Source organism: Bufo gargarizans, unplaced genomic scaffold (assembly GCF_014858855.1).
Source record: "Bufo gargarizans isolate SCDJY-AF-19 unplaced genomic scaffold, ASM1485885v1 fragScaff_scaffold_587_pilon, whole genome shotgun sequence".
Classification (NCBI taxonomy): Eukaryota; Metazoa; Chordata; class Amphibia; order Anura; family Bufonidae; genus Bufo; species Bufo gargarizans.
This window is the reverse complement of record NW_025334145.1, coordinates 74555-97817: the sequence shown is the minus strand read 5'-3', so window position 1 is coordinate 97817 and position 23263 is coordinate 74555. Positions and strand designations below refer to the sequence as shown.

Genomic DNA, 23263 nt, shown 5'->3' with positions numbered 1-23263 from the left:
AGAGAATGAGCTCGCATGAAGTTAGTTGTTGCCTGGGTAACTAAACAGCAGCTGGAGCCTTAGATCGGCCCCGGTGAGCGGAGCTGCAGTCGGGGTTCAGCCTCTGCGTCAACCGGAAAGTTACAGCGGAGAACGGGGAGCGCGCAGACCGCCTGCGCTGAGGGGAGAGAGATTAGGGCGGAACCAGGAAGCGGAAGTGAAAGTGTGGCCCCGCCCTCAGCCGGTGACGTCAAAGGTTTGAATGGTTGCTGAGGTGGAAGTAGTCAAGTGACAGAAACTGGTGATTCCTGTAGAGCGCAGGTAAGTGTTCCCCCCGATCATCTGTTATCTCTGCAGATCCCCCCCCCGATCATCTGTTTTCTCTGCAGATCCCCCCCCCGATCATCTGTTTTCTCTGCAGATCCCCCCCGATCATCTGTTATCTCGGCAGATCCCCCCCGATCATCTGTTATCTCGGCAGATCCCCCCCGATCATCTGTTATCTCGGCAGATTCCCCCCGATCATCTGTTATCTCGGCAGATTCCCCCCGATCATCTGTTATCTCGGCAGATTCCCCCCGATCATCTGTTATCTCGGCAGATCCCCCTCGATCATCTGTTATCTCGGCAGATCCCCCCCCCCCCCCCCCGATCATCTGTTATCTCGGCAGATCCCCCCCGATCATCTGTTATCTCTGCAGATCCCCCCCGATCATCTGTTATCTCTGCAGATCCCCCCCGATCATCTGTTATTTCGGCAGATTCCCCCCCGATCATCTGTTATCTCTGCAGATCCCCCCCGATCATCTGTTATCTCGGCAGATCCCCCCGATCATCTGTTATCTCGGCAGATCCCCCCCATCATCTGTTATCTCTGCAGACCCCCCCCCCCCGATCATCTGTTATCTCTGCAGACCCCCCCCCCCCCCGATCATCTGTTATCTCGGCAGATCCCCCCCGATCATCTGTTATCTCGGCAGATCCCCCCCGATCATCTGTTATCTCGGCAGATCCCCCCCCCCCCCGATCATCTGTTATCTCGGCAGATCCCCCCCCCCCCCGATCATCTGTTATCTCGGCAGATCCCCCCCCCCGATCATCTGTTATCTCGGCAGATCCCCCCCCCCGATCATCTGTTATCTCTGCAGACCCCCCCCCCGATCATCTGTTATCTCGGCAGATTCCCCCCCCCCCATCATCTGTTATCTCGGCAGACCCCCCCCCCATCATCTGTTATCTCGGCAGATCCCCCCACCCGATCATTTGTTATCTCGGCAGATCCCCCCACCCAATCATCTGTTATCTCGGCAGATCCCCCCCAATCATCTGTTATCTCGGCAGATCCCCCCGATCATCTGTTATCTCGGCAGATTCCCCCCCATCATCTGTTATCTCGGCAGACCCCCCCCCCCATCATCTGTTATCTCGGCAGACCCCCCCCCATCATCTGTTATCTCGGCAGACCCCCCCCCCATCATCTGTTATCTCGGCAGATCCCCCCACCCGATCATTTGTTATCTCGGCAGATCCCCCCACCCAATCATCTGTTATCTCGGCAGACCCCCCCCCATCATCTGTTATCTCGGCAGACCCCCCCCCATCATCTGTTATCTCGGCAGATCCCCCCACCCGATCATCTGTTATCTCGGCAGATCCCCCCCCCCCCCCGATCATCTGTTATCTCGGCAGATCCCCCCCCGATCATCTGTTATCTCGGCAGATCCCCCCCCGATCATCTGTTATCTCGGCAGATCCCCCCCCATCATCTGTTATCTCGGCAGATCCCCCCCCCATCATCTGTTATCTCGGCAGATCCCCCCCGATCATCTGTTATCTCGGCAGATCCCCCCCGATCATCTGTTATCTCGGCAGATCCCCCCCGATCATCTGTTATCTCGCAGATCCCCCCCCCCCCCGATCATCTGTTATCTCGGCAGATCCCCCCCCCCATCATCTGTTATCTCGGCAGATCCCCCCCCCCCCCCCCCCGATCATCTGTTATCTCGGCAGATTCCCCCCGATCATCTGTTATCTCGGCAGATTCCCCCCGATCATCTGTTATCTCTGCAGACCCCCCCCCATCATCTGTTATCTCGGCAGATCCCCCCCGATCATCTGTTATCTCGGCAGATCCCCCCCGATCATCTGTTATCTCGGCAGATCCCCCCCGATCATCTGTTATCTCGGCAGATCCCCCCCGATCATCTGTTATCATCGGCAGATCCCCCCGATCATCTGTTATCTCGGCAGATCCCCCCCGATCATCTGTTATCTCGGCAGATCCCCCCCCCCCCCCCCGATCATCTGTTATCTCGGCAGATCCCCCCCCATCATCTGTTATCTCGGCAGATCCCCCCACCCGATCATTTGTTATCTCGGCAGATCCCCCCACCCGATCATTTGTTATCTCGGCAGATCCCCCCACCCGATCATCTATTATCTCGGCAGATCCCCCCGATCATCTGTTATCTCGGCAGATTTCCCCCCCCCCCCCCGATCATCTGTTATCTCGGCAGATTCCCCCCCCCCCATCATCTGTTATCTCGGCAGACCCCCCCCCATCATCTGTTATCTCGGCAGATCCCCCCACCCGATCATCTGTTATCTCGGCAGATCCCCCCACCCGATCATCTGTTATCTCGGCAGATCCCCCCACCCGATCATTTGTTATCTCGGCAGATCCCCCCACCCAATCATCTGTTATCTCGGCAGATCCCCCCCGATCATCTGTTATCTCTGCAGACCCCCCCCCCCCCCCCCCCCCGATCATCTGTTATCTCGGCAGATTCCCCCCCCCCATCATCTGTTATCTCGGCAGACCCCCCCCCCCCCCCCCCCATCATCTGTTATCTCGGCAGATCCCCCCCGATCATCTGTTATCTCGGCAGATCCCCCCGATCATCTGTTATCTCGGCAGATCCCCCCCCCCCCCCCGATCATCTGTTATCTCGGCAGATCCCCCTCCCCATCATCTGTTATCTCGGCAGATCCCCCCCCGATCATCTGTTATCTCGGCAGATCCCCCCACCCAATCATTTGTTATCTCGGCAGATCCCTCCCGATCATCTATTATCTCGGCAGATCCCTCCCGATCATCTATTATCTCGGCAGATCCCCCCCGATCATCTGTTATCTCGGCAGATCCCCCGACCCGATCATCTGTTATCTCGGCAGATCCCCCCCGATCATCTGTTATCTCGGCAGATCCCCCCCGATCATCTGTTATCTCGGCAGATCCCCCCCGATCATCTGTTATCTCGGCAGATCCCCCCCGATCATCTGTTATCTCGGCAGATCCCCCCCGATCATCTGTTATCTCGGCAGATCCCCCCCCCCCCCGATCATCTGTTATCTCGGCAGATCCCCCCCCCATCATCTGTTATCTCGGCAGATCCCCCCACCCGATCATTTGTTATCTCGGCAGATCCCCCCACCCGATCATTTGTTATCTCGGCAGATCCCCCCACCCGATCATCTATTATCTCGGCAGACCCCCCCCCCATCATCTGTTATCTCGGCAGATCCCCCCACCCGATCATTTGTTATCTCGGCAGATCCCCCCCCCATCATCTGTTATCTCGGCAGATCCCCCCCGATCATCTGTTATCTCGGCAGATTCCCCCCCCCCATCATCTGTTATCTCGGCAGACCCCCCCCCCCCCCCCCATCATCTGTTATCTCGGCAGATCCCCCCCGATCATCTGTTATCTCGGCAGATCCCCCCCGATCATCTGTTATCTCGGCAGATCCCCCCCCCCCCCCCCCCCCGATCATCTGTTATCTCGGCAGATCCCCCCCGATCATCTGTTATCTCGGCAGATCCCCCCCCCCCCCCGATCATCTGTTATCTTGGCAGATCCCCGCCGATCATCTGTTATCTCGGCAGATCCCCCCCGATCATCTGTTATCTCGGCAGATCCCCCCCGATCATCTGTTATCTCGGCAGATCCCCCCCGATCATCTGTTATCTCGGCAGATTCCCCCCCCCCATCATCTGTTATCTCGGCAGACCCCCCCCCCCCCCCCCCATCATCTGTTATCTCGGCAGATCCCCCCCCATCATCTGTTATCTCGGCAGATCCCCCCCGATCATCTGTTATCTCGGCAGATCCCCCCCGATCATCTGTTATCTCGGCAGATCCCCCCCCCCCCCCCCCGATCATCTGTTATCTCGGCAGATCCCCCCCGATCATCTGTTATCTCGGCAGATCCCCCCCCCCCCCCCCGATCATCTGTTATCTTGGCAGATCCCCGCCGATCATCTGTTATCTCGGCAGATCCCCCCCGATCATCTGTTATCTCGGCAGATCCCCCCCGATCATCTGTTATCTCGGCAGATCCCCCCCCCCCCCCCCCCCCGATCATCTGTTATCTTGGCAGATCCCCGCCGATCATCTGTTATCTCGGCAGATCCCCCCCGATCATCTGTTATCTGGGCCGATTCCCCACCCGATCGTCGGCTATCTGGGCCGATTCCCCACCCGATCGTCGGCTATCTGGGCCGATTCCCCACCCGATCGTCGGCTATCTGGGCCGATTCCCCACCCGATCGTCGGCTATTTCCCCCCGCTCCCTTTCCAGTTCTCCGCTTCTGGATGCAACCAATGAACGGTCCCATTCACTGACGGCAAGCAGAGGATAGGTGCCTCAGGTTTATTGTGAAGCTTCCCCCGATTCTGGCTCGTCCTCAGCTGCTGAAGCGGAAGGAAGAGGAGGAGCCACAGCCGGGATCGGGGGATGGGGGGCTTGTGGCTCGGGGGTCTCTGGTGATGTCACTCGCCGTCTCATCTCTCACAGGGAACATGAAGGCCTTGATCCTGGTTGGCGGGTACGGAACGCGGCTGCGGCCCCTGACGCTCAGTGTCCCCAAACCCCTGGTGGATTTCTGCAATATGCCCATCCTGCTGCACCAGGTGGAGGCGCTGGTCAAGGTAAGCGGCGTCGCAGCGAGCGCAGAGCCGCTGATCTCCTGTACGCAGTGTAACGGCAGTGTCTCCTTCCCTCCGGGCAGGCAGGGGTTAATCACGTCATCCTGGCCGTCAGCTACATGTCAGACCTGCTGGAGAAGGAGATGAAGGAGCAGGAGAAGCGGGTGAGTCCTCGTCTTGTCTCAGCCGCCATGTCCGGCGCCGTCCGCCATCTTACCCTGACTTTATTTCCCGGCAGCTCGGAATCCGCATCTCCATGTCACACGAGAAGGAGCCGCTGGGAACAGGTGAGCCGAAGTGGGGTGACCTCTCAGTATCGGGGGGCCGGTGACCTGGGATCATAGTCTGCAGGATCTGGGGGGACCTCTCAGTATCGGGGGGCCGATGACCTGGGATCATAGTCTGCAGGGTCCCAGGATCTGGGGTGACCTCTCAGTATCTGGGGGGGCCGGTGACCTGGGATCATAGTCTGCAGGATCTGGGGGGACCTCTCAGTATCGGGGGGCCGATGACCTGGGATCATAGTCTGCAGGGTCCCAGGATCTGGGGTGACCTCTCAGTATCTGGGGGGGCCGGTGACCTGGGATCATAGTCTGCAGGATCTGGGGGGACCTCTCAGTATCGGGGGGCCGGTGACCTGGGATCATAGTCTGCAGGATCTGGGGGACCTCTCAGTATCGGGGGGCCGGTGACCTGGAATCATAGTCTGCAGGGTCCCAGGATCTGGGGTGACCTCTCAGTATCGGGAGGGGGGGGGGGGGGGTGACCTGGGATCATAGTCTGCAGGGTCCCAGTATCTGGGGTGACCTCTCGGTATCGGGGGGCCGGTGACCTGGGATCATAGTCTGCAGGGTCCCAGGATCTGGGGTGACCTCTCAGTATCGGGGGGGGCCGGTGACCTGGGATCATAGTCTGCAGGGTCCCAGTATCTGGGGTGACCTCTCAGTATCTGGGGGGGCCGGTGACCTGGGATCATAGTCTGCAGGGTCCCATGATCTGGGTTGACCTCTCCGTATCGGGGGGCCGGTGACCTGGGATCATAGTCTGCAGGGTCCCAGGATCTGGGAGGACCTCTCCGTATCGGGGGGCAGGTGACCTGGAATCATAGTCTGCAGGGTCCCAGGATCTGGGGTGACCTCTCAGTATCTGGGGGGGCCGGTGACCTGGGATCATAGTCTGCAGGGTCCCAGGATCTGGGAGGACCTCTCCGTATCAGGGGGCCGGTGACCTGGGATCATAGTCTGCAGGGTCCCAGGATCTGGGGTGACCTCTCAGTATCTGGGGGGGCCAGTGACCTGGGATCATAGTCTGCAGGGTCCCAGGATCTGGGGTGACCTCTCAGTATCGGGGGGGGGGCGGTGACCTGGGATCATAGTCTGCAGGGTCCCAGTATCTGGGGTGACCTCTCAGTATCTGGGGGGGCCAGTGACCTGGGATCATAGTCTGCAGGGTCCTATGATCTGGGTTGACCTCTCCGTATCGGGGGGCCGGTGACCTGGGATCATAGTCTGCAGGGTCCCAGGATCTGGGGTGACCTCTCAGTTTCGGGGGGCCGATGACCTGGGTTCATAGTCTGCAGGATCTGGGGTGACCTCTCAGTATCGGGGGGCTGTAATCGTGCTTTTTATGCCCCTCCCCAGCGGGCCCCTTGGCTCTGGCCCGGCAGCTGCTGACTGAGAATTCGGAGCCGTTCTTTGTACTGAACAGCGACGTCATCTGCGACTTTCCCTTCGAGGACATGGTCCGCTTCCACCGGCACCACGGCAAGGAGGGCACCATCGTGGTGAGTGAACGGGGGGCACAGCGCTAACGGGCAAATCTCTGTACAGAAGAGGATGATGGTGGATTATGGGGGGGCTGAGGGATACTATTATATTATACCTGGGATTATGGGGGGGCTGAGGGATACTATTATATTATACCTGGGATTATGGGGGGGGGGGGGCTGAGGGGTACTTTTATATTATACCTGGGATTATGGGGGGGGGGGGGGGGGGGGGCGCGCTGAGGGATACTATTATATTATACCTGGGATTATGGGGGGGGGGGCTGAGGGGTACTTTTATATTATACCTGGGATTATGGGGGGGGGGGGGGGGCGGCGCTGAGGGATACTATTATATTATACCTGGGATTATGGGGGGCTGAGGGATACTATTATATTATACCTGGGATTATGGGGGGGCTGAGGGATACTATTATATTATACCTGGGATTATGGGGGGGCTGAGGGATACTATTATATTATACCTGGGATTATGGGGGGGGGGGGGGCGCTGAGGGATACTGTTATATTATACCTGGGATAATGGGGGGGGCTGAGGGATACTGTTATATTATACCTGGGATTATGGGTGGGGGGGCCTGAGGGATACTGTTATATTATACCTGGGATTATGGGGGGGGGGGGGGGGGCGGCGCTGAGGGATACTGTTATATTACACCTGGGATTATGGGGGGGGGGGGGGGGGCTGAGGGATACTGTTATATTATACCTGGGATTATTAGGCTGTCATTCAGCAGTTGTACAGATGATTCTAATGATCTAATCCCTCTGCAGGTCACTAAGGTGGAGGAGCCCTCTAAGTACGGGGTGGTCGTGTACGACGCGGAGGACGGTCAGATCCAGCGCTTTGTGGAGAAGCCTCAAGTGTTTGTGTCCAACAAGATTAACTCCGGATTATACATCTTCTGCCCGTCAGTGCTGGAGCGGATCCAGGTCTCGTTATGTAGACTACATGGGGGGCTTACATCATTGGGGTCTTCAGTACCCGGGGTATGTCGGGGCGCGGTGGCGGTCAGTTCCCGGGGTATGTCGGGGCGCGGTGGCGGTCAGTTCCCGGGGTATGTCGGGGCGCGGTGGCGGTCAGTTCCCGGGGTATGTCGGGGCGCGGGGGCGGTCAGTACCCGGGGTATGTCGGGGCGCGGGGGCGGTCAGTACCCGGGGTATGTCGGGGCGCGGGGCGGTCAGTACCCGGGGTATGTCGGGGCGGTCAGTACCCGGGGTATGTCGGGGCGCGGGGGCGGTCAGTACCCGGGGTATGTCGGGGCGCGGGGGCGGTCAGTACCCGGGGTATGTCGGGGCGCGGGGCGGTCAGTACCCGGGGTATGTCGGGGCGCGGGGGCGGTCAGTACCCGGGGTATGTCGGGGCGCGGGGCGGTCAGTACCCGGGGTATGTCGGGGCGCGGTGGCGGTCAGTTCCCGGGGTATGTCGGGGCGCGGGGGCGGTCAGTTCCCGGGGTATGTCGGGGCGCGGGGGCGGTCAGTACCCGGGGTATGTCGGGGCGCGGGGGCGGTCAGTACCCGGGGTATGTCGGGGCGCGGGGGCGGTCAGTCCCCGGGGTATGTCGGGGCGCGGGGGCGGTCAGTACCCGGGGTATGTCGGGGCGCGGGGGCGGTCAGTACCCGGGGTATGTCGGGGCGCGGGGCGGTCAGTACCCGGGGTATGTCGGGGCGCGGTGGCGGTCAGTTCCCGGGGTATGTCGGGGCGCGTGGCGGTCAGTTCCCGGGGTATGTCGGGGCGCGGGGGCGGTCAGTACCCGGGGTATGTCGGGGCGCGGGGGCGGTCAGTACCCGGGGTATGTCGGGGCGCGGGGGCGGTCAGTACCCGGGGTATGTCGGGGCGCGGGGGCGGTCAGTACCCGGGGTATGTCGGGGCGCGGGGCGGTCAGTACCCGGGGTATGTCGGGGCGCGGGGCGGTAAGTACCCGGGGTATGTCGGGGCGCGGGGGCGGTCAGTACCCGGGGTATGTCGGGGCGCGGGGGGCGGTCAGTACCCGGGGTATGGTCGGGGCGCGGGGCGGTCAGTACCCGGGGTATGTCGGGGCGCGGGGCGGTCAGTACCCGGGGTATGTCGGGGCGCGGGGGCGGTCAGTACCCGGGGTATGTCGGGGCGCGGTGCGGTCACTCGCTGCTGAGTCTCCTCCTCCTCTTCTCTTTACAGTTGCGTCCGACCTCGATAGAGAAGGAGATCTTCCCGGCGATGGCGCTAGGGGGGCAGTTATTCGCCATGGAGCTGCAGGGTGAGGACGGGTCTCGATGTTGGTGCTGTGCCCATCCCCCGCTGCCCCCTCATGTCTTCTGTCTCTCAGGGTTCTGGATGGACATCGGGCAGCCCAAGGACTTCCTGACCGGGATGTGCCTGTACCTGCAGTCACTGAAGCAGAAGCATCCGGAGAAGCTGCATTCCGGAGCCGGCTTCGCTGGAAATGTCCTGGTGGTGAGTGGTGATTGCATGGCCGGGGGGTGCGGTCCACGTGTACTCGTAGTGCGGGACGCTTCAGGGGTACTGGTTCCAGGGTACTCGCGGTGCGGGACGCTTCGGGGGTACTGGTTCCAGGGTACTCGCGGTGCAGGACGCTTTGGGGGTACTGGTTCCAGGGTACTCGCGGTGCAGAACGCTTCGGGGGTACTGGTTCCAGGGTACTTGTGGTGCAGGACGCTTCCGGGGGTACTGGTTCCAGGGTACTCGCGGTGCGGGACGCTGCGGGGGTACTGGTTCCAGGGTACTCGCGGTGCGGGACGCTGCGGGGGTACTGGTTCCAGGGTACTTGTAGTGCGGGACGCTTCGGGGGTACTGGTTCCAGGGTACTCGCGGTGCAGGACGCTTCGGGAGGGGGTACTGGTTCCAGGGTACTCGCGGTGCGGGACGCTGCGGGGGTACTGGTTCCAGGGTACTTGTAGTGCGGGATGCTTCGGGGGTACTGGTTCCAGGGTGCGCGGGCTCAGACATTACTCCACCGTAGGACATGTTGGCTAATTCTCAATTTTACACCAGTACGAGGGTTAGAAGACCGCAGAGCGCACCTGTCTGTGTTTGTATTATTGCTACTGGTTCCAGTGTACTCATGGTGCGGGATGCTGTGGGGGGTGTTGGTTCCAGTGTATTCGCGGTGTAGGACGCTCCTGTGGTACTGGTTCCAGTGTACTCATGGTGCGGGATGCTTCGGGGGTACTGGTTCCAGGGTACTCGCGGTGCAGGACGCTCCTGTGGTACTGGTTCCAGTGTACTCATGGTGCGGGACGCTGTGGGGGGGTACTGGTTCCAGTATACTCATGGTGCGGGACACTGTGAGGGTATTGGTTCCAGTGTACTCCCAGCGCGGGACTCTCCTGTGGTACTGGTGCCAGTGTACTCATGGTGTGGGACTCTCCTGTGGTACTGGTTCCAGTGTACTCATGGTGCGGGAAGCTGTGGGGGGTACTGGTTCCAGTGTACTCATGGTGCGGGACGCTGTGGGGAGGGGGGGGGTACTGGTTCCAGTATACTCATGGTGCGGGACGCTGTGGGGGTACTGGTTCCAGGGTACTCGCGGTGCGTTCTCCATTTCTCGCTGTTTTCTTTTAGGATCCCTCTGCTAAGATTGGAGATAACTGCTGCATTGGCCCCAACGTGATTATTGGCCCCGGCGTGACGGTGGAGGACGGGGTGCGGATAAAGCGATGCACAGTTATGAAGGGCTCCCGGATCCGCTCCCATTCCTGGCTGGAATCCTCTATTGTCGGCTGGAGTTCAACTGTTGGACAGTGGGTGAGGGGCAAGTCCTAGTATAACCCTCATCATCTATGTGGAGAACAGCTCCCCTGGGCTTCCTGCAACCGCCAGACTGACGGAAGAACCCCCGTCCCCCAGACTAATGCCGCGCCGACGGAAGAACCCCCGTCCCCCAGACTAATGCCGCGCCGACGGAAGAACCCCCGTCCCCCAGACTAATGCCACGCCGACGGAAGAACCCCCGTCCCCCAGACTAATGCCGCGCCGACGGAAGAACCCCCGTCCCCCAGACTAATGCCGCGCCGACGGAAGAACCCCCGTCCCCCAGACTAATGCCGCGCCGACGGAAGAACCCCCGTCCCCCAGACTAATGCCGCGCCGACGGAAGAACCCCCGTCCCCCAGACTAATGCCGCGCCGACGGAAGAACCCCCGTCCCCCAGACTAATGCCGCGCCGACGGAAGAACCCCCGTCCCCCAGACTAATGCCGCGCCGACGGAAGAACCCCCGTCCCCCAGACTAATGCCGCGCCGACGGAAGAACCCCCGTCCCCAGACTAATGCCGCGCCGACGGAAGAACCCCCGTCCCCCAGACTAATGCCGCGCCGACGGAAGAACCCCCGTCCCCCAGACTAATGCCGCGCCGACGGAAGAACCCCCGTCCCCCAGACTAATGCCGCGCCGACGGAAGAACCCCCGTCCCCCAGACTAATGCCGCGCCGACGGAAGCACCCCCGTCCCCCAGACTAATGCCGCGCAGACGGAAGAACCCCCGTCCCCCAGACTAATGCCGCGCAGACGGAAGAACCCCCGTCCCCCAGACTAATGCCGCGCCGACGGAAGCACCCCCCGTCCCCCAGACTAATGCCGCGCCGACGGAAGAACCCCCGTCCCCCAGACTAATGCCGCGCCGACGGAAGAACCCCCGTCCCCCAGACTAATGCCGCGCCGACGGAAGAACCCCCGTCCCCCAGACTAATGCCGCGCCGACGGAAGAACCCCCGTCCCCCAGACTAATGCCGCGCCGACGGAAGAACCCCCGTCCCCCAGACTAATGCCGCGCCGACGGAAGAACCCCCGTCCCCCAGACTAATGCCGCGCCGACGGAAGAACCCCCGTCCCCCAGACTAATGCCGCGCCGACGGAAGCACCCCCGTCCCCCAGACTAATGCCGCGCAGACGAAAGAACCCCCGTCCCCCAGACTAATGCCGCGCCGACGGAAGCACCCCCGTCCCCCAGACTAATGCCGCGCCGACGGAAGAACCCCCGTCCCCCAGACTAATGCAGAGCGGTGCGTGTCCGGCGCAGAGACAGTCAGGGGTGCACACAGGAAATGCTGGTTTAGGGAGGTTGCTGAGAACACGTTACATGGGGCCCCTATGTATAAAGCGCTTGCACACAGCAGAGGTTTTGTTGCAGTGTATGACACTCTTCTTTCTGCCCCCAGGTGCGGATGGAGAACGTGACGGTGCTGGGCGAAGACGTCATTGTAAACGATGAGCTTTACCTCAACGGAGCCAACGTGTTACCGCACAAGTGCATCTCCGAGTCTGTGCCGGAGCCCCGGATCATCATGTAGGGGGGGGGGGCCGGGACGAGACGAGACGAGACGATAGACTGTGGACCCCGCGCTGCTCTGGTGCCTTCTCCAAAAGCTGAGGACATGAGGATCGGGATGGCGCCTGCGCTGCTGCAATTGGACTCATCCTCTGTACAGTGGAGGTGGGGGAGGGGAAGATGTACAGACCAGGACCCTCCCGCCCCAGCACTGCATGGGTTAATCACACTGCTGCCACCGGGGGGAGGAGCCTGCTGGCGCCACCCTGGTACCGACTTTCTATTGGGAAATTACTTATAAAGACTTTTTTTTCATGGCGTCTCCGCTTATTTATCAACGGTGCTGGGAGGTTAAAGGTCGTGACCCCGCCCCTTACTTACAGGGACTGGTGGGTTACACAGGACTGCAGGTGTCACAGCCCCGCCCCCTACGCTGAGGAAGCAGTGGCGTCACATAGTGCATCGCGTTAACCCCAACCCTACTAATCGGCTGTAGCGGAGTGTGGTGGCGTAACCCTGCGTACGGCTCAGGCGCTCTAGGGCCACGCCCCACTGAACACAAACTCCAGCGCGGAAGGTGGCGGAGCCCAGAGACGCGCCCCCCCCCCCCCCCCCCTCTTCAAGCCCCGTGCCCAGAGACGTCCCCCCCCCCCCCCCTCTTCAAGCCCCGTGCCCAGAGACGTCCCCCCCCCCCTCTTCAAGCCCCGTGCCCAGAGACGCGCGCGCCCCCCCTTTCAAGCCCCGTGCCCAGAGATGCCCCCCCTCCCTTTCAAGCCCCGTGCCCAGAGACGCCCCCCCCCCTCCTCAAGCCCCGTGCCCAGAGACAGCCCCCCTTCAAGCCCCGTGCCCAGAGACGCCCCCCCCCCTCCTCAAGCCCCGTGCCCAGAGACAGCCCCCCTTCAAGCCCCGTGCCCAGAGACGTCCCCCCCCCCTCTTCAAGCCCCGTGCCCAGAGACGTCCCCCCCCCCCTTCAAGCCCCGTGCCCAGAGACGCGTGCCACCCCCCCTTTCAAGCCCTGTGCCCAGAGACGCCCCCCCCCCCCCCCTTCAAGCCCCGTGCCCAGAGACAGCCCCCCTTCAAGCCCCGTGCCCAGAGACAGCCCCCCTTCAAGCCCCGTGCCCAGAGACGCGCCCCCCCCCCCCCCCCCCTTCAAGCCCCGTGCCCAGAGACAGCCCCCCTTCAAGCCCCGTGCCCAGAGACGCGCGCCCCCCCCCCCCCCTTCAAGCCCCGTGCCCAGAGACGCGCCCCCCCCCCAAGCCCCGTGCCCAGAGACGCCCCTTTAAGCCCCGTGCCCAGAGACGCCCCTTTAAGCCCCGTGCCCAGACAGAGACGCCCCCCCTTCAAGCCCCGTGCCCAGAGACACCCCCTTTAAGCCCCGTGCCCAGAGACACCCCCTTTAAGCCCCGTGCCCAGAGACACCCCCTTTAAGCCCCGTGCCCAGAGACGCCCCCTTTAAGCCCCGTGCCCAGAGACGCCCCCTTCAAGCCCCGTGCCCAGAGACGCCCCTTTAAGCCCGGTGCCCCTCCCCCTCACAGGCAGAGGCGGCAGGTGGATAAATAATTTAATCCTCGCTTCCGTGACCGCACACAAATCATAAAAACGCATCTCTGCTGTAAACGGCACCAGTCTCCCGGCATCCTCCAGCGCAGCGCAGCGTCACATAGAACACGCAGTAAATAAAGCTGTAAACTCCTCGCCCGCGCTCCGTGGCGGGCCTAGGTGGCGGGGGACTTCTCGTAGTCCTCCACCCCCGTGATGGTGGCTTTACAGAAGAAACAGTCCTTATTGTTCATCAGATGCTGATTGATGCATGCCCTGCAAAGGGTTAAACCAGTTAGTAACGGGCTGACGGCACGGAGCGGCGCAGGGGGCGGAGTCATACTCACTTGCAGGACTTGTGGGAGCAGGGCCTGAATATGGCGGAGATGGGGTGAGCGTAGCAGATGGGGCACAGATCCTCCTCACTGGTCGGCTGCAAGGTAAAAAGAAGGCAGCGTTAGTCCTGCGCCGGGCGCGCGTTCCGGGCTCTGCGCAGTCAGGACGCGGCTGATGCAGAGGGCCATTAATAATGCAGCAGTCGCTTCCCAGGCGAGGATCACATTCTGGACCGAAAACTATTTTTATGCCGATCTGCAGTAAACTGATCGCTTCATCAGCAGAAAGGTCAGCGCGTCTCCGAGACGTATCCGGCCAGACGCGTTACATAAGGAGGCCGCCACGCGCGCTGCACGGACCTGAGTGCTGGCCGCCGCCTGCTTGGACTCCTCGCTCAGGAGGCTCAGCATCTGCTCCACTTTACTCAGCTCTTCTGCATTAATGTAATCCGAGTCTGCGGAGGAGAAACACTGTGAGATCGGGGCCCGGGGCCCTCACTGCTCGACGGGAGCCCCCCAACACTGGGAGACATCGGGGCCCTCACTGCTCAATGGGAGCCCCCCAACACTGGGAGACATCGGGGCCCGGGGCCCTCACTGCTCAACGGGAGCCCCCCAACACTGGGAGACCCCGGGGCCCTCACTGCTCAATGGGAGCCCCCCAACACTGGGAGACATCGGGGCCCTCACTGCTCGACGGGAGCCCCCAACACTGGGAGACATCGGGGCCCTCACTGCTCAATGGGAGCCCCCCAACACTGGGAGACATCGGGGCCCGGGGCCCTCACTGCTCGACGGGAGCCCCCCAACACTGGGAGACATCGGGGCCCGGGGCCCTCACTGCTCAACGGGAGCCCCCCAACACTGGGAGACCCCGGGGCCCTCACTGCTCAATGGGAGCCCCCCAACACTGGGAGACATCGGGGCCCTCACTGCTCGACGGGAGCCCCCAACACTGGGAGACATCGGGGCCCTCACTGCTCAATGGGAGCCCCCCAACACTGGGAGACATCGGGGCCCTCACTGCTCGACGGGAGCCCCCCAACACTGGGAGACATCGGGGCCCTCAGTGCTCGACGGGAGCCCCCCAACACTGGGAGACATCGGGGCCCTCACTGCTCGACGGGAGCCCCCCAACACTGGGAGACATCGGGGCCCTCACTGCTCAACGGGAGCCCCCCAACACTGGGAGACCCCGGGGCCCTCACTGCTCAATGGGAGCCCCCCAACACTGGGAGACATCGGGGCCCTCACTGCTCGACGGGAGCCCCCAACACTGGGAGACATCGGGGCCCTCACTGCTCAATGGGAGCCCCCCAACACTGGGAGACATCGGGGCCCGGGGCCCTCACTGCTCGACGGGAGCCCCCCAACACTGGGAGACATCGGGGCCCGGGGCCCTCACTGCTCAACGGGAGCCCCCCAACACTGGGAGACCCCGGGGCCCTCACTGCTCAATGGGAGCCCCCCAACACTGGGAGACATCGGGGCCCTCACTGCTCGACGGGAGCCCCCAACACTGGGAGACATCGGGGCCCTCACTGCTCAATGGGAGCCCCCCAACACTGGGAGACATCGGGGCCCTCACTGCTCGACGGGAGCCCCCCAACACTGGGAGACATCGGGGCCCTCATTGCTCGACGGGAGCCCCCCAACACTGGGAGACATCGGGGCCCTCACTGCTCGACGGGAGCCCCCCAACACTGGGAGACATTGGGGCCCTCACTGCTCGACGGGAGCCCCCCAACACTGGGAGACATCGGGGCCCTCACTGCTCAACGGGAGCCCCCCAACACTGGGAGACATCGGGGCCCTCACTGCTCAACGGGAGCCCCCCCCAACACTGGGAGACATCGGGGCCCTCACTGGTCAACGGGAGCCCCCCAACACTGGGAAAGAAACGGTCAACTAAGGGCCCAAGAAATCTCAGCCTGTAATTCCCCCCCCCCCCATATTCCGTATGTAACGGCGCCCCAACTTCTCATCCCCCCCCCCCCGTCCTGCAGCCAATGTCTAATATACAGCCTAAACCCCCCCCCCCCCTAACCTTTGTGTATACTCTGCACCCCCACCTCAGTGGGCCCCCCCCCCCTTCCTGTATTACTCTGCACCCCCACCTCAGCGGGCCCCCCCCTTCCTGTATTACTCTGCACCCCCACCTCAGCGGGCCCCCCCCTTCCTGTATTACTCTGCACCCCCACCTCAGTAGGCCCCCCCCCTTCCTGTATTACTCTGCACCCCCACCTCAGAAGGGCCCCCCCTTTCCTGTATTACTCTGCATCCCACCTCAGCGGGCCCCCCCTTCCTGTATTACTCTGCACCCCACCTCAGCTGGCCCCCCCTTTCCTGTATTACTCTGCACCCCCACCTCAGCAGGCCCCCCCCTTCCTGTATTACTCTGCACCCCCACCTCAGCGGGCCCCCCCCCTTCCTGTATTACTCTGCACCCCCACCTCAGCGGGCCCCCCCCTTCCTGTATTACTCTGCACCCCCACCTCAGCGGGCCCCCCCCCCTTCCTGTATTACTCTGCACCCCCACCCCAGCGGGGCCCCCCCTTCCTGTATTACTCTGCACCCCCACCTCAGCGGCCCCCCTTTCCTGTATTACTCTGCACCCCCACCTCAGTAGCCCCCCCCCCTTCCTGTATTACTCTGCACCCCCACCTCAGAAGGGCCCCCCCTTTCCTGTATTACTCTGCACCCCCACCTCAGAAGGGCCCCCCCTTCCTGTATTACTCTGCACCCCCACCTCAGAAGGGCCCCCCTTTCCTGTATTACTCTGCACCCCCACCTCAGCGGGCCCCCCCTTTCCTGTATTACTCTGCACCCCACCTCAGCGGGCCCCCCCCTTTCCTGTATTACTCTGCACCCCCACCTCAGCGGGCCCCCCCTTTCCTGTATTACTCTGCACCCCCACCTCAGCGGGCCCCCCCTTTCCTGTATTACTCTGCACCCCCACCTCAGCGGGCCCCCCCTTTCCTGTATTACTCTGCACCCCCACCTCAGCGGGCCCCCCCCTTCCTGTATTACTCTGCACCCCCACCCCAGTGGGCCCCCCCCCTTCCTGTATTACTCTGCACCCCCACCTCAGCGGCCCCCCCTTTCCTGTATTACTCTGCACCCCCACCTCAGTAGGCCCCCCCCCTTCCTGTATTACTCTGCACCCCACCTCAGAAGGGCCCCCCCTTTCCTGTATTACTCTGCACCCCCACCTCAGCAGGCCCCCCCTTTCCTGTATTACTCTGCACCCCACCTCAGCAGGCCCCCCCTTCCTGTATTACTCTGCACCCCACCTCAGCAGGCCCCCCCCTTTCCTGTATTACTCTGCACCCCCACCTCAGTAGGCCCCCCCCTTCCTGTATTACTCTGCACCCCACCTCAGAAGGGCCCCCCCTTTCCTGTATTACTCTGCACCCCCACCTCAGCAGGCCCCCCCTTTCCTGTATTACTCTGCACCCCACCTCAGCAGGCCCCCCCTTCCTGTATTACTCTGCACCCCACCTCAGCGGGCCCCCCCTCTTTCCTGTATTACTCTGCACCCCACCTCAGCAGGCCCCCCCCCCTTCCTGTATTACTCTGCACCCCACCTCAGCGGGCCCCCCCCTTTCCTGTATTACTCTGCACCCCACCTCAGCAGGCCCCCCCCCCTTCCTGTATTACTCTGCACCCCACCTCAGCAGGCCCCCTCTTTCCTGTATTACTCTGCACCCCACCTCAGAAGGGCCCCCCTTTCCTGTATTACTCTGCACCCCACCTCAGCGGGCCCCCCCTCTTTCCTGTATTACTCTGCACCCCACCTCAGCAGGCCCCCCCCCCTTCCTGTATTACTCTGCACCCCACCTCAGCGGGCCCCCCCCTTTCCTGTATTACTCTGCACCCCACCTCAGCAGGCCCCCCCCCCTTCCTGTATTACTCTGCACCCCACCTCAGCAGGCCCCCTCTTTCCTGTATTACTCTGCACCCCACCTCAGAAGGGCCCCCCTTTCCTGTATTACTCTGCACCCCACCTCAGCGGCCCCCCCTTTCCTGTATTACTCTGCACCCCACCTCAGCGGCCCCCCCTTTCCTGTATTACTCTGCACCCCACCTCAGCGGCCCCCCCTTTCCTGTATTACTCTGCACCCCACCTCAGAAGGGCCCCCCTTTCCTGTATTACTCTGCACCCCCACCTCAGCGGGCCCCCCCTGGGCTCCGGGTACTTACAGGCCTGCAGGGAGAAATGCTTCTTGTCCGCAGGCGTCTGTGCGCCCCCCAGGGGGTTCGGCTCCGTCTGACCCAGTAAGTACTGGATGGAGCGCAGCTGGAAACAAGGGTCGGCCAGTAAGACATTCGTCGCTCGCTGGATCCTGAGGGGTAAACAGATAGGAGTGAGATGAGGAGGATGGGAGTTACAGCACTTACCAGAGTACGATTACGGGAAGGAGTGAAATGGATTTGCTACTACAACTCCCAGCATGCTGTGACTGGGGGCCCAGGAGGTGCAGAGAGCGGATCACGTTTCCTGCTCTGGGTCTCTTCCTGCAGCAGAAGTAAAGAGGATGACGCCCTGGGGATCCGGCGCGCAGAGCTGCGCTCCATTATCTGCTGCAAAGTGAGAGCCAGAGCCCTGGACTCACATTACTGCCCGGCCGCCGCACACCCGCAGCCTTAACCCTTCAGAGGCAGCGCCAAGCACACCATTAACCCCACACGTCACAGACTACATTGGACCCAGCGCAGCAGAGCCGCAATAGAACAAATGAGTGGAGAGGCCGCCAGCGGCGCCGTCCAATATCCGTTATTACACCTCTGTCACAGAAAAGTTTCATCACAGCAGCAATTACCCGGCGAACCACGAGCAGCTGCGGGGCCACGGTCCCAGGGCAATAGGGTGGACGCAGCTCCATTAATGCCCCCGCCGTCAGGGAGAGGATGAGGCAGCCATTGAGAAGACGGTGCAGGGAGTGACCCCCCCCCCCACGCCGCCTCAACCAATGAGGGAGGGGGAGACGGGAGCGCCAGCGGCATCAGCATCGATTCAACTCTCCACAAAGTCTTCCAGCTCTGACAGCGCCGTGCGAACGGCGTCTCGACCTCCAGCAACATCACAATCTGTTCTTCAGAGATTTCCAAGAAGTTCATGTTCTCCATGGGAACCAGGAGAATCTCTGGAAGCAGCTGCCGCCTGGAAGTCCTGGCCCCGGGGCCCTCTCCCTGCCTGTGACACGACCACTGCCTCTCCAGCACCGATGTAGCCATCCCGGCCGGCCACCGAGGAGTCGGACACCATGAGAAGCGGCTGCTGCCCCAGGGGATGGTCAGAGATCCTGCTGACTCTGCTGCTCATGTGCTCCTTTGTCTCTGGCTGCCCCTCCGGTTGTACCTGCGCCTCCGATCTCTTGAGCTGCACCAGAGCAGCTCTGACCAAGGTCCCCGAGAACCTGCCCCCCACATCCGTCACTTTGGACTTAAGTCACAACAGTCTGCACTCCCTGCACAGTTACTGGCTGTCCGCAGTCCCTCACCTCCACGTCTTATGCCTCAACCACAACGAGTTCAAGCGGCTGCCGGCCGGGGCCTTCCACAATGCCACCAACCTCAGGCACCTGGACCTCTCCTCCAACAAGCTCCAGAGCATCCGGGCAGAACACTTCCATCATCTCCTGAGCCTGGAGGAACTCCTGCTCTACAACAACCACATCAGCCACATGGAGGAGGCCGCCTTCACCAGACTGCACAACATCCGAAAGATCTACTTGAGCTGGAACAACCTGAGCGCCTTCTCCTTCAGCTCCATGTGCAACCTGACTCACCCCAATCTCCGCACCCTGGACCTGTCCTCCAATAAGTTCCTGGAGCTGCCGGTGGACGAGATGTCCGCTCTACCTGCGTTCATCAAGAACGGCCTTTACCTGCACAACAACCCCCTCACCTGCAGCTGCACGCTCTACACCCTCCTCAGCCAGTGGAAGCAGCGGGGCTTCTCCTCCGTCCTGGACTTCTGGCAGGAGCACACCTGCCTCTACATGGGAAAGCCTCGTGCCGTGGTTCGCATCTTGGAGTCCCAGAATGGACTTGACAATTGCTCTACTGGACTTGGACAACAACTTGGAGACACTGGTCTGAAGGTTTTGGTGGGGAGGAGAGTGATGGTGACCTGTAATACCAGCCTGCCCCAGGAGAATACCACCTACCTCTGGATCTCACCCGCCTACAACTTCATCTTCCCACCCGGAAACAGTAACCAGAGCTTTCGGATTCACCCCAACGGCAGCTTAGAGATCCACAAAGCGCAGCCCTGGAACTCCGGGGTCTACCTGTGCATCGCAGTCAACAGGCGGCTCAGCTACAACGCCACGCATGAGGTCAACGTCACCGTCCATTACCCCAAGCACGAGGTGGAGTCCTTCAACACGGGCCTCACCACCCTCCTGGGCTGTGTGGTCAGCCTAGTCCTGGTCTTCATTTATCTCTATATGACTCCATGTCGATGCCTCCTCTGCTGTTCCAAACCCCCACAAACCCCCAGCCCTCCACAGGAAAGCAGCGCTCAGTCTTCCATACTTTGTGTAACTCCACCAGTCTGCGAAGGGGCCAACAGCCGCAAGGTGGGAGCCAGCCGCCATGTTGTCTTCTTAGAGCCAATAAAAGAAGGACGATCTAAAAAGAACCCAAAGATCCTGCAGCTGCGGTCGGACTCGGACAGCTCTGTCTTCTCAGACTGCCCAATTGTGCCGACATAGATGCATGGCCCAGACACACTGTAGGCTCTGCTGCATGGCGGGCGCCGGCCCCCCTGGACTCGCTGCATGGCGGGCGCCGGCCCCCCCCTGGAGTCGCTGCATGGTGGGCGCCGGCCCCCCCTGGAGTCGCTGCATGGTGGGCGCCGGCCCCCCCTGGAGTCGCTGCATGGTGGGCGCCGCCCCCCCCTGGACTCGCTGCATGGCGGGCGCCGCCCTCCCCCTGGACTCGCTGCATGGCGGGCGCCGCCCCCCCCCTGGACTCGCTGCATGGCGGGCGCCGCCCCCCCCCCTGGACTCGCTGCATGGCGGGCGCCGGCCCCCCCCCTGGACTCGCTGCATGGCGGGCGCCGGCCCCCCCCTGGACTCGCTGCATGGTGGGCGCCGGCCCCCCCCTGGACTCGCTGCATGGCGGGCGCCGCCCCCCCCCTGGACTCGCTGCATGGCGGGCGCCGCCCCCCCCCCCTGGACTCGCTGCATGGCGGGCGCCGGCCTCACAGCATTTTGTATCAGGTACTGACAGGAGTATTATTATAAGTGTAATGTACCGTTACGGTGCACACAGCAATGTCTCGTATGACTCTGTGGATGGGTGATGCAAGCTCCCATAGATCCCACCACTGATGGTCGGGGTGGCTGGGGGGCTGCGCTGCGCTGGACATTTTCACATTAATAAAAAAAATTCAGCGATTCAGGAGAGATGTCTCTGTATTCGTATGTGCCTCAGAGCGGCAGAGATTGAGGCGGGGGGGGGGGGGGGGGGCAGTGTCCTATGTAACATCATGCCTCTGAGGTGCAGTGATTGGGCCCCCCCAGTGTCCCATGTGATATGATGCCTCGGAGGTGCAGTGATTGGGCCCCCCCCAGTGTCCTATGTAACATCATGCCTCGGAGGTGCAGTGATTGCACCTCCGAGTCACCATATTATATAGGACATTGGGGGGGGGGCCCAATCACTGCACCTCTGAGGCATGATGTTACATAGGACACTGAGGGGACCCAATCTCTGCACCTCCGAGTCACCATATTATATAGGACACTGGGGGGGGGGCCCAGAGATTGGGTCCCCTCAGTGTCCTATGTAACATCATGCCTCAGAGGTGCAGTGATTGGACCCCCCCAGTGTCCTATGTAACATCATGCCTCGGAGGTGCAGTGATTGGGCCCCCCCAGTGTCCTATGTAACATCATGCCTCAGAGGTGCAGTGATTGGACCCCCCCAGTGTCCTATGTAACATCATGCCTCGGAGGTGCAGTGATTGGGCCCCCCCAGTGTCCTATGTAACATCATGCCTCGGAGGTGCAGTGATTGGGCCCCCCCCCCCCCAGTGTCCTATGTAATATCATGCCTCGGAGGTGCAGTGATTGGGCCCCCCCCCAGTGTCCTATGTAACATCATGCCTCGGAGGTGCAGTGATTGGGCCCCTCCAGTGTGCTATGTAACATCATGCCTCGGAGGTGCAGTGATTGGGCCCCCCCAGTGTCCTATGTAACATCATGCCTCGGAGGTGCAGTGATTGGGCCTCCCCAGTGTCCTATGTAACATCATGCCTCTGAGGTGCAGTGATTGGGCCCCCCCCAGTGTCCTATATAATATGGTGACTCGGAGGTGCAGTGATTGGGCCTCCCCAGTGTCCTATGTAACATAAGGCCTCAGAGGTGCAGTGATTGGGCCCCCCCCCCCAGTGTCCTATGTAACATCATGTCTCGGAGGTGCAGTGATTGGGCCCCCCCAGGTGTCCTATGTAACATCATGCCTCGGAGGTGCAGTGATTGGGCCCCCCCCCCAGTGTCCTATGTAACATAAGGCCTCAGAGGTGCAGTGATTGGGCCCCCCCCCCAGTGTCCTATGTAATATCATGCCTCGGAGGTGCAGTGATTGGGCCCCCCCAGGTGTCCTATGTAACATCATGCCTCGGAGGTGCAGTGATTGGGCCCCCCCCCAGTGTCCTATGTAACATAAGGCCTCAGAGGTGCAGTGATTGGGCCCCCCCCCCAGTGTCCTATGTAATATCATGCCTCGGAGGTGCAGTGATTGGGCCCCCCCAGGTGTCCTATGTAACATCATGCCTCGGAGGTGCAGTGATTGGGCCTCCCCAGTGTCCTATGTAACATCATGCCTCTGAGGTGCAGTGATTGGGCCCCCCCCAGTGTCCTATATAATATGGTGACTCGGAGGTGCAGAGATTGGGTCCCCTCAGTGTCCTATGTAACATCATGCCTCAGAGGTGCAGTGATTGGGCCCCTCCAGTGTTCTATGTAACATCATGCCTCGGAGGTGCAGTGATTGGGCCCCCCCCAGTGTCCTATGTAACATCATGCCTCGGAGGTGCAGTGATTGGGCCCCCCCCAGTGTCCTATGTAACATCATGCCTCGGAGGTGCAGTGATTGGGCCCCCCCCAGTGTCCTATGTAACATCATGTCTCGGAGGTGCAGTGATTGGGCCCCCCCCAGTGTCCTATGTAACATAAGGCCTCAGAGGTGCAGTGATTGGGCACCTCCAGTGTCCTATGTAACATAATGCCTCAGAGGTGCAGTGATTGGGCCCCCCCAGTGTGCTATGTAACATCATGCCTCGGAGGTGCAGTGATTGGGCCCCCCCAGTGTCCTATGTGATATGATGCCTCGGAGGTGCAGTGATTGGGCCCCCCCCCCCCAGTGTCCTATGTAACATCATGCCTCGGAGGTGCAGTAATTGGGCCCCCCCAG

The 23263-nt window shown here is 61.6% G+C and overlaps 3 protein-coding genes across 3 annotated transcripts in view; 2 read left to right on the top strand and 1 right to left on the bottom strand.

Moving 5' to 3' along the window:
• GMPPB (GDP-mannose pyrophosphorylase B) lies at positions 1–12275 on the top strand. The gene is made up of 10 exons (XM_044273344.1): positions 1–300; positions 4777–4910; positions 4991–5071; positions 5146–5194; positions 6548–6690; positions 7468–7626; positions 8852–8930; positions 9000–9127; positions 10256–10438; positions 11851–12275. The coding sequence occupies exons 2-10, from the start codon at positions 4782–4784 to the stop codon at positions 11980–11982; spliced, it is 1083 nt and encodes a 360-aa protein (XP_044129279.1). The 5' UTR covers positions 1–300; positions 4777–4781; the 3' UTR covers positions 11983–12275.
• Positions 12276–13508: 1233 nt separating this feature from the next.
• RNF123 (ring finger protein 123) overlaps positions 13509–23263 on the bottom strand; it is a 34696-nt gene continuing 24941 nt past the window's right edge. The window contains exons 36-39 of the mRNA XM_044273345.1: positions 18038–18180; positions 14195–14289; positions 13847–13932; positions 13509–13775 (exon numbers count right to left, since the gene is read on the bottom strand). Of these exons, the coding sequence (XP_044129280.1) occupies positions 13676–13775; positions 13847–13932; positions 14195–14289; positions 18038–18180 (424 nt within the window). The 3' untranslated portion in view covers positions 13509–13675. The remainder of the gene's footprint in view (positions 13776–13846; positions 13933–14194; positions 14290–18037; positions 18181–23263) is intronic.
• Positions 18725–20564, top strand: AMIGO3 (adhesion molecule with Ig like domain 3). The gene has a single exon (XM_044273347.1). It carries the CDS (start codon positions 19102–19104, stop codon positions 20554–20556), a length of 1455 nt encoding a protein of 484 aa, XP_044129282.1. The 5' UTR covers positions 18725–19101; the 3' UTR covers positions 20557–20564.